This window comes from Nicotiana tomentosiformis, chromosome 11, assembly GCF_000390325.3.
Source record: "Nicotiana tomentosiformis chromosome 11, ASM39032v3, whole genome shotgun sequence".
Classification (NCBI taxonomy): domain Eukaryota; kingdom Viridiplantae; phylum Streptophyta; class Magnoliopsida; order Solanales; family Solanaceae; genus Nicotiana; species Nicotiana tomentosiformis.
The window spans coordinates 60,056,688-60,067,677 of record NC_090822.1 but is presented as its reverse complement, the minus strand read 5'-3'; the positions used below and the strand labels follow the sequence as shown (position 1 = coordinate 60,067,677).

General features: G+C 41.3%; 1 protein-coding gene and 1 non-coding gene across 2 annotated transcripts; one reads left to right on the top strand and one right to left on the bottom strand.

Annotated features, from left to right (window-relative positions):
* Positions 1 to 4,268: 4,268 nt before the first annotated feature.
* On the top strand, positions 4,269 to 6,117 carry LOC138901528 (uncharacterized). Its single transcript, XM_070189300.1, has 2 exons — positions 4,269 to 4,944; positions 5,531 to 6,117. Exons 1-2 carry the CDS (start codon positions 4,269 to 4,271, stop codon positions 6,115 to 6,117), a joined length of 1,263 nt encoding a protein of 420 aa, XP_070045401.1.
* LOC117274602 (small nucleolar RNA R71) lies at positions 4,557 to 4,663 on the bottom strand. Its single transcript, XR_004504731.1, has one exon. It is a non-coding gene; the product is annotated as a small nucleolar RNA R71 (small nucleolar RNA).
* Positions 6,118 to 10,990: the final 4,873 nt, after the last annotated feature.

The window sequence follows — 10,990 nt, the reverse complement described above, 5'->3', positions numbered from 1 at the left end:
TGAAGGGTTAGACATCATTAGAGAGACAAGAGGCTACGGAATACTTTGTGATGACTCAAAAGGTCATCTTATATTTTAGAACTCGATTCTACGCTCTTAAGCCCTAAAAATCTTATTTTTACCCTTCTCGATTTGCGTGCACAGTCTGGGCGTGTTTCCGAAAAACTTTTATGTTGAAAATTGATGAAAATAAGAATTTTTACCTTAGAATTTGATGTTAGTTGACTTCAGTCAATATTTTTAATAAACGGATCCGGATCCGTATTTTGACGATCCCGGTGGGTCCGTATCGAATTATGGGACCTGAGCGTATGCCCGTAATCGAATTCGGAGGTCCCTAACTCGAGTTATGAATTTTTGATGAAAATTAAAAGTCAAAAAATTAATTATTTTTAAGAATTGGTTGATGTTTGGCCTTGTTGATACCGGGTCCGTATTTTGGTTTCGGAGCCCAGTATAGGCCCAATATAATATTTATGACTTATCTGTGAAATTTGGTGAGAAACAGAGTTGGTTTGACGTGATTCAGACGTCTGGTTGTGAAAATAGGAAGTTTAAAGCTTTCTTGAAAACTTTATTCGATTTGGTGCTAAATTCGTAGTTATAGGTATTATTTTGGCAATTTGATCGCACGAGCAAGTTCGTATGATATTTTTAGACTTGTGTGCATGTTTAGTTTGGAGCCCCGAGGGCTCGAGTGTATTTCGGATAGGCTACGAGATGTTTTGGACTTAGATAATGTGGTATTTTTGCTGTATCTGGTATATTGTGCTTCGCGATCGCGTAGGCACTCTCGTGATCGCCAAGGGGAACCTGGGCTGGGAGGATTTTACTCTACGTGAACGCAAGAGCATGGTCACGAACGCGGAGCATTGGGGGGAGTTTCTCTAAGCGAACGCGACCCGTCGAATGCGAACGCGTAGCCTTAGCTAGGCTGGGCAGGGGACCTGGGAAGCTCTATGCAAACGCGAGCCCTATCTCGCGAACGCAAAGGTAAGGCGGGCTAAACCTTCGCGAACGCGTAAAGCTTCCCGCGATCGCGTAAGTCCTTAGGAGGCTGCTCTTCGCGAACGCGACAGTGTTCACGCGATCGTGATAAACACTGTCGCCCAGCACTTAAAACATAATCAAAACGGGAATTGGCCATTAATTCATTTTCTCAAAACCCAAACGGGCTAGAGGCGATTTTCAAGAGGCGTTTTCTTCACCAAAGTGTTGGTAAGTAATTCTAAACCATTTTCTTTCAATTACCCATTTCATTTCATAAAATTTCAACCTAAAATCTAGAGTTTTCATGGAAGAATTAGGGGTTTGGGTAGAAACTAGGAATTTCGGAAATTTGGAGATTTGAGCTCAATTTGAGGTCGGATTCCAAAACCAATTATATATCCGGGCTCGGGGGTGAATGGGTAAATGGATTTTGGTCTGAACCTCGGGTTTTGACCAAGCGGGCCTAGGGTCGATTTTTTATTTTTTGGAGGAAAATTTGGGAAATCTAAATGTATGCAATGTAATTGATTCCTTTAGCAATATTTGATATTATTGAGTCATTTTTGAATAGATATGAGTGGTTTAGAGGTGAATTCTACAGGAAAAGTTGTGATTAAGTATTAAGTGGCCTTCAGAGCGAGGTAAGTGTTGTGTTTAACCCTGAGTTGAGGGAATTAGGAACCTCAGATTATTTGCTATGTGAAATTCATGTGAGCGGCGTATATGTGAGGTGAGGAGTACTTATGTGCCGCCAATTTACCTATTTTTCTCGGTTTTCTCCCGTTTTTCTTATATTGTCTCTTTCTTATGCCTAATTGTTACGTGTTTAGACTAGTGTTGTTAAATTGATCGTTCTTATCATATTTACGGATTCTCTGGTGATAATTGAGTACTTATTTCAAAGTTGAGATTAATATTGTGGAACCAAATATTGAAGTAAGGCTTGTACTTGTTATTCTATCTCCCTGTTGTTATTTATGCATTGCATTATGGTAAGGGAGAGTGTTAATGCATGAAGGGTGATGCCGTTCCATATTATGAGTGTAAAAGCACGAAGGGTGATGTCGTGCCATATTGTGAGTGTTAATGCACGAAGGGTGATGTCGTGCCATATTGTGAGTGTAAAAGCACGAAAGGTGATGCCGGGCCATATTGTGAGTGTTAATGCACGAAGGGTGATGTCGTGCCATATTGTGAGTATAAAAGCACGAAGGGTGATGTCGTGCCATGATATGAGAGTTAATGCACGAAGAGTAATGCCGTGCCGTTTCTATTGATTTTATGGTGAGATTGAGAGTAAAAGTACGAAGGGTGATGCCGTGCATTTTTCCTTTACTGTATTTATCGTTTCTGTTGATTCATAGTATATTGGTTGTTCCAGTTATCATTCTGCTGTAGTTCCTTATCTCGTACTTCTCCCAACATGTTTTCCCCTCCCGATATTTCCTGTCTAGCTCTTCATTACTATTATTTGTATATATACTGTTCAAATGTACAGGTAGATTTGTAGGTGCCTTGCCTTAGCCTTAGCCTCGTCACTACTTCGTCGAGGTTAGGCTCGACACTTAGCAGTACATGGGGTCGGTTGTACTGATACTGCACTCTGCACTTTCTGCGTAGATTTTGGTGCCGGCTCAGGTTGATCGAGATTTTTGCTATTGGACCGCTATCCGGAGACTCAAGGTAGATATGTCGGCGTTCACAGACCTTGAAGTCCCCGTCTACCTTTTCTGTTCTACTATTTCTTTTATTCAAATATTTGTACTTCTTTCAGACTATTACTTGTCATGAATTCTAGAATGCTCGTGAATTGTGACTTCAGATCCGGGTGGTAGTAATTAATACAGTCTTTATATTATTCCGCACTTATTATATTTCATCTTAGCTAATTATTGTTATTTACTAAATAGAAATAAGGATTTGGTTTAATGATTCTCTAATGTTGGCTTGCCTAGCAAGTGAAATGTTAGGCGCCATCACGGTCCCGACGGTAGAAATTCCGGGTCGTGACATACTTCGGAAGCACGAATCAATCTGAGTTTTTCTCTCCACTTTTCTTTAATTTGTAGTTTAATAATTTTTAGATATTAATATGATTATTTACACAGTTATGAGTAACTAAACCCGTCATCTAGGGTTGATGAATATAATTGTTAGATGAAGTTTTTATTGCGTTTTGATATAATTGAGTCGTTCTTACTCTTTAATTATTCAACTATGTATTTCTTGTGATTAATTAAAGGGCCCTTAATTAATCGTGTCTAGTTATCTTGTCTTGCTTGAGAAAGAACACTTGATTAGATTGTTGTTGAACAACGCTACTCTTGAGTAAGTTAAGAAATTAATTACTCGAATTTAAAAGCGAGATTAGAGATAACGAAACTTTGGGCGATATTTATGAGTTGTATGAATTGTCAACTAGAGTATTCCGAGAGAATACTTCTAGTAAATTATCATAATTGATCGAGAGGTAATTGCGGTAAGGAAGAACTCATCATCTTTAGAGAGTGTTACGGCGAGATTATAGCTAACGTGGCAGGAATTAATCCGAAAATTGAGGAAATCATAAACCCTACATCCTTTTATCCTTGATTCAATCTCATTCTTGCTAATTGATAGTTTTTATTGTCATTTTTCCTTAGTTAAGTAATTTTGTTAATTCACAAATCAATTCATGAACTCTGAAAGTTGTCTGAGCTTATCATTAGTGAACTGAAAAGTTGTAGCAAATAGGTTAGTTCCCTGTGGGATTCGACTCCGGACTCTTGAACCGGATTATTTTTTGCAGCGACCGCTTAGTCCTTTTTATAAGGCATAGTTGGACGTGATCAAATTTTGACGCCGTTTTCCGGGGAACTAACAGCGTTATTCATTGCAACTTGAAAGAATTGCTAGGACTTTTAGTTTAGATCAATTTTCTATGGTGCTAAAAATATTTCCATTGAAATTGTCACGTTTGAACTCTTTTATGCCTCAGGTGCATGCCTAGAAGCTCCTTGAGAACTGATGAACTCTTTGAAGGACTCTCAATTCCCGAGAAAGCATTCAGAACATTGAATCGGGCTAACAAGAAGGGCAAATAGCTATAACAAAATGAACAACTCAAAATTGAAATGGACGACGTCGAGAACATCAACGGGAACAATAGGAATAATCAAGTTGACTCAAACATTGGAGTGGTAGCACCTCTTGTGCCAGAAGCTGCTCTATATGATTGGGCGTAACCAACTGTTGATAATCTGGCCACCGCAATTGCAGTCCCTCCGATACAAGCGGAGATGTTTCAGATTACCAACAACATGCTGCACTTGCTGCAGAATAAAGGGTTGTTCTGCGGGTCATACATCGAAGACCTACAACAACATCTGAAGAATTTTCTATCAATATGTGTCACTCAAAGACAGCCGAATGTGACACCTGAAACAATCAGATTATTATTGTTTCCATTCTCAGTGACTGGGGAGGCTCAAAACTTGGCTGAATTTGCTCCCAATAAACTCTATTGCTACTTGGGAGGAACTAGTCAAGCAGTTCTTAAACAAGTTCTATCCACCCATAAGACTGCAAGGCAAATTGATGAGATATTGCAGTTCAGGCAGAAACCAACTGAAACTTTGCAGGAAACTTGGGAGAGGTTTAAGGGCATGTTGGTGAAGTGTCCACACCATGGCATCCCAGATCAGATGTTAGGACAGAGATTCTGTATGGGTTTGGCTGACAGTCTAAAGGCCAATGTAGATGCTTCAGTGGGGGGTGCATTCTTGAGCAAATCATTCACAGAGTGTACGATTCTTCTTGACAAGATGGCTCAAAATTCAGGCTGGATGACGAGAGATACAATAATCACTCCAATAGAGCATTCTGTTGCTCTTGACCCAAACAATACAAATGCAGAAAACATAGCCACTCTCATGAACCAGATGATCTTGTTGACAAAGAAAATTGATGAGATGGGTACGAAATAGGTGCACATTGTTGACACAACAAATGGAGGCCTATGCACTCCCTATATAAATCAGTCATATGTTTGCTCGTGGAGTGGAGAGAATGATAACCAGGGCTTCAGAGAAGACATGAATTACATTAATAATTTTGGGGGTCAGAGGGAAGGTGGACAGCAATGGGGACCTCAAAATCAGCAGTACAGACCAACCCAGCAACAGTACAATACCAATCCTGGGGGAGCACGACCATAAGGCCAAGTCGTGCCTTATCAAATGCAGCATGGCTACAATCAGCAGCACCAATAATAGTTGGCTTACCAACCGCCTCATCAACAGTAGGTGAGCAAACAGGACGACAGTAATATGATAGAAATCAAGGGCATGCTGCAACAAATTATTGGGACAAATGGAAGGATGCAAGAAAAGTTAGCCGCACATAATTCGGCTATTAAAGGCATTAAAACTTAATTAGGCCAGCTGTCCATGGATTTGAACAATCGCTCACAAGGAACGTTGCCTGCAGACACAAACATCAATCCAAAGGAGCAGAACCCAAATTAGAATTGTAGTAAGTCTCAAGAATGGAAGGAATTTAGATAGAGAGAAAGAAGTTGCTCAATCTAGTAGAGACGCAGTGCCAATTACTCCAGTGCCATTAGAGATCGACGAGTCAACGGAGCTCACAGAGGTTGTAATTGAACAAGCTCAAGTTGACAAATGCAAAGAGACGGAAATTGAACAACTCCTAGAACAGGTAGTAGAAAAGACCCCTAATCAAGAAAAGACACCAAGCAGTGGGCAGAAGCTAATTCCTGCACCATTACCTCAAAGGTTGGCAAAGCAAAAGAAAGATGATCAATACAGAAAATTCATGGAAATGCTTAGACAAATTCAATTGAATATTCCGCTGATGGATGCTTTCAGGGAAATGCTAGGCTATGCGAAAATGATGAAGGATCTGATGTCTCGAAAATTTGACTTCCAGGACCTGTCTACTTTAACTCAAACTCAAACTTATAGTGTGGTAGTGACAAAACCTATGGCTCAAAAATTGTCGGATCCCGGTAGTTTCACTATCCCATGCACAATTGGAAGTTATGCTTTTGCTAAAGCATTGTGTGACTTGGGAGCCAGTATCAACTTGATGCCCTTGGTAATCTACACAAAATTAGGCATTGGCTGAGCTAGACCGACCTCGATGTTGCTGCAACTGGCAGATCGCACAGTGAAAAGGCCAACAGGAATTTTGGATGATGTGCTCGTTCAAGTGGGGAAGTTTGTATTTCCTACTGATTTCGTTATTCTTGACTGTCAAGTTGACAAAGAAATACCAATAATTTTGGGAAGGCCGTTCTTAGCCACTGGGAGAGCATTGATCAATTGTGAGACTGGAGAGTTAAAAATGAGGTTGAATAATGAAGAAATAATATTCAATGTTTAACAATCTATGAGGAGGCCTAGCGAATTTGCAAATTGTTCGCTAGTGGAGGCGGTTGATGTAATACTACAAGAGGAGGATGAGACCCTTAATGTCAGAGACCCGTTAGAAGCTTGCTTGATGAATTTGGAAGATGTGGATGGTAAAGAGTTGACGGAGTGGGTTATGGCTCTTGAAGGTCAAGGGTTCTGGAAAAGGGAACCCCAGTTCTAGCCACTACACCTAGAAGAAAGAGAAACACCACCTGCGAAGCCGTCAATAGAGGAGCTACTACAGTTGGACCTGAAACCGCTTCCAGCTCACCTCATGTATGTTTGATTAGGGCCTAACTCTACTTTACCTATTATTATCTCATTCGGTTTATTAGTTGTATAGGTAGAACAACTCCTACGTGTGCTACAAGAATGTCAGACTATTATTAGTTGGACAATGGCAGACATAAAAGGTATCAACCCGGCCTTTTGCATGCATAAAATTCTCTTGGAAGAGGGGCACAAACCTTTCAGAGAACATCAAAGAAGGCTGAACCCGAATATGAAGGAAGTGGTGAAGAAGAAAGTGATTAAGTGGTTAGATGCAGGCATCATCTTCCTGATTTCAGATAGCGTCTGGGTAAGCCTAGTCCAATGTGTTCCGAAGAAAGGTGGCATGACTGTTGTACAAAATGAGAATAATGAGTTGATCTCTACTCATACAGTCACGGGTTGGCGAATTTGCATGGATTACAGAAAATTGAACACTGCCACCCGAAAAGACCACTTTCCCCTGCCATTCATTAACCAAATGTTGGATAGATTGGCAGGGAGGTCTCACTTTTGCTTTTTGGATGGATATTCGGGGTACAATCATATCACAATAGCCCCTGAGGATAGAGAGAAAACGTCATTTACTTGTCCGTATGGCATCTTTGCCTTTCGGAGAATGTCGTTTGGCCTATGCAATGCACCGGCCACCTTCCAGAGGTGTATGTTATCCATTTTCACTAATATGGTTGAAGATATTATGGAAGTTTTTATGGATGATTTCTCAGTGTGGGGAATTCATTCGATGACTATCTTCGCAATTTGAGAAGAGTGTTGAAAAGGTGTGTCTACAAACCTAGTGCTGAACTGGGAGAAGTACCATTTTATGGTACAAGAAGGTATAGTTTTGGGACATAGAGTGTCAAGCAAAGGTATTTTGGTCGACCATGCTAAGGTTGACGTGATTAAGAAGTTGTCATCGCCCACCTCGGTCAAGGCAGTAAGAAGTTTCCTTGGGCACACCGGTTTCTACAGGCGAGTTATAAAAGATTTCTCTAAAATCTCTAACCCCTTATGTAAACTGCTTGAAAAGGATCAAACCCCTTTGTGTTTTCTAATGATTGCAGGTTAGCATTTGAGGAGCTGAAGAAGAGATTGGTGACTGAACCAATCATTCATTGCACCCGACTGGGAGCAGCCGTTGGAGCTCATGTGTGATGCGAGTGACTATGCTATAGGAGCAGTTCTGGGGTAGCGAAAGGACAAAGTGGTGCACCCAATTTACTATGCAAGCAGAATGCTAAGCGGTGCACAACTCAATTATACCGTGACTGAGAAAGAGATATTGGTTGTGGTGTTTGCATTCGACAAATTCAGGGCTTATTTGATAGGTTCAAAAGTGATTGTTTCTACTGACCATGCAGCACTTAGGTACTTTTAGCAAAGTAGGAGTCAAAGCCACGCTTAATCCGTTAGGTTCTTTTGCTACAAGAATTCGATTTGGAGATCCGCGATAGGAAAGGAACAGAGAACCAAGTGGTAGACCACCTTTCACGATTGGAGGGAGCTGAAAAGAAAGTAGAGGTTGAATATATAACTGAGACATTCCTGGATGAACAATTACTAGCAGTGGCAATGGAGGAGACGCCTTGGTATGCTGATATTGCTAATTATTTGGCAAGTGGTATTGTACCTTATGAACTCTCTTCGATTCAAAAGAAAAAGTTCTTTCGTGATTGTCGATCTTATTACTGGGATAAATTTTTACTTTTTAAAATATGTGTGGATAACATGATCCGGAGGTGTATCCCCGAGAAAGATCAATCTTTTGTTTTGCAGGCTTGCCACGCTACACCATATGGTGGGCACTTTGGAAGAATTCGGACAACGGCGAAGGTGTTGGAGTCGGGTTTGTATTGGCCGACTTTATTCAAGTATGCCCATACCTGGGTGAAAAGTTGTGATGAGTGCCAAAGGACCAGCAACATATCTCGCCGTCATGAGATGCCGATGACTACAATTCAAGAGGCGGAAGTGTTTGACGTGTGGGGGATTGATTTTATGGGACCATTTATCAGCTCGTATGGTAACAATTACATATTGATAGCAGTTGACTATGTCTCCAAATGGGTTGAAGCGGTGGCTATTCCAACAAATGATGCCAAGGGAGTGATAGGATTTCTAAGAAAAAATATTTTCACACGGTTTGGCACTCCGAGAGCTATAATCAGCGATGGTGGAACCCATTTTTGCAATAGAGCGTTCGCAAAGCTGTTAGAAAAGTATGGAGTTCACCATAAGGTTGCCACACCTTACCACCCACAAAAGAGCGGGCAAGTGGAAGTGTCCAACAGGGAAATCAAAAGTGTCCTAACCAAGACGGTGAATGCGACTCAGACTGATTGGGCAAGGAAGTTGGATGATGCATTATGGGTTTACCGCACAGCATTTAAAACTCCAATTGGTATGTCTCCGTACAAGTTGGTGTTTGGAAAATCATGCCATCTTCCGGTAGAGCTAGAGCATAAGGCCTTATGGGCGCTGCGACAGTTGAATTTGGATATGGAAACAGCAGGCACAAGTAGAGTTACAGCATTACATGAACTCGAGGAATTCCGGTTGCAAGAATTCGAGAGTACAAGATTGTACAAAGAAAGGATGAAGACGATGCATGATAATCACATTTTAGATAGGAACTTCAAACCCGGAGATCTAGTGTTGTTATACAACTCGAGACTGAAATTATTTCTGTGCAAGCTAAAATCAAGATGGTCAGGACCATTTAGAGTTGTGCAGGTGTTCCCAAGTAGAGCGGTAGAGATTGAGTCTGAAGATGGGACGAATAGGTTTAAAGTAAATGGGCAAAGGTTGAAACACTACCTTGGAATGATTGAAGAAAAAGAGGAGAAAGATGTGATGTACTTGGAAGAACCCCAATATGTGAGCAAAGTGTAATCCTAAAAGCATGCAACGTGCCGCAACGTTAAATCGGGTGCTTCTTGGGAGGTAACCCATGGCCGTGTTGTATTCGTCATGCCATGACGTTAACTATGGCACTCATTGGGAGGCAACCCAATTCATAGCATAGAGTTAGTTTAGTTTTAGTTTTTGTTTAATATTGAGGCGGACTAACAAGTGAGTTTGGTGTGAATTTGAAGTGTTTTGATAGGTTGTGGAGCTACGTGGAAAGAAGATGTGCTCGGTTGTCCTAAACAAGCTAAAAGGTTGCAAAACGAACAAAAAAACATCGAGCCATCGCGAGGCGAAGTCCAAATGGTAAATTTTGAACGCCTCACATTACCTAGTGAGGCAGTGACCTTACAACGCCCCAGACCCCGCCCTGCGCTGAATTTTCAGCGCCTCCCACGGCGCCTCACACTGTCCAACGCGCTAAGGACAGCGTCCCTTATGGCGCCTCGCAGCACTCAACTGCCGCTGCCCACACTGCCTCGCGCCAAGACAAGGTAAGTAATTCAACTCTTTTGTATCTTTTCTGTTAAACTCCCCAAACCAATTAAAATAATCCAACATTAACACCAAACACACACCCCACTGGACCGTCACCTTCAAAACCTAACATAACCCTTCAATACCTAAAGTCCTTCTTCCCAACCCCATTGTACCGTCCCTTCCTACAACACACGCACGCACTGTCATCATCCCACCCCACTGCTCGACTCTCTCTCTCACGCAACACAGGTATGATTTTTGTTTTCTCTCTTTCTCACTCTTATATGCTCTCTTTTTCTTGTAACTTCTAGTTGGTGGGTAATATGTTTTACAAGGTGCAACAATGGTGTAATTGTGCTAAAACATTCCTAACCCCAAATACCCCATGGGATATCTTATGATTGTTGTAACGAGTGTTTCACACTCGATTCCAAGCCGATTTGGGAGGGTGGAGCAATCCTTCACCCACAAAGAAACTCACACACAAATAATGCATACAAGGTATTCGATAAATTACCTCATTGGCGATTTTAATCCCAATTAGAGCCCGAGTATCTGGGATTGAGTGTTTTGTGTTAGGTGAACATGATTATATGGAAACCTAAGTGTGGGGTGACTCTACGGAGTTGGGATGGATTGATAAAGTGTGTTTGCAATGACATACGGGGTATGTGTAGTGCCGAAATTTCGATGCTAATACACTTACTTGATGAAGGCAAAGTCTGAGTAGCCTATGGTTTTGTCATGCCCCAGAACCGAGGAGCGCGACCGGCGCTCAACCGAGTGAACCCGGCCGAATAAGCCTATTAGATTTCCTTCTACCCAAGCCCCATCCATGAATAATGATAATACATATTTTTGTTAATTAGACAGTAGGGAGATCATGTACACAATACTAAACCATTCCATTAGTTACTCCATTAATA

Coding starts and splice junctions, on each gene's coding strand:
- LOC138901528 (XM_070189300.1), top strand. CDS start 4,269: ATGTTTCAGATTACCAACAACATGCTGCACTTGCTGCAGAATAAAGGG. Junction 4,945..5,530: donor AAAGAAAATTGATGAGATGG/GTACGAAATAGG, acceptor GAAGGAATTTAG/ATAGAGAGAAAGAAGTTGCT.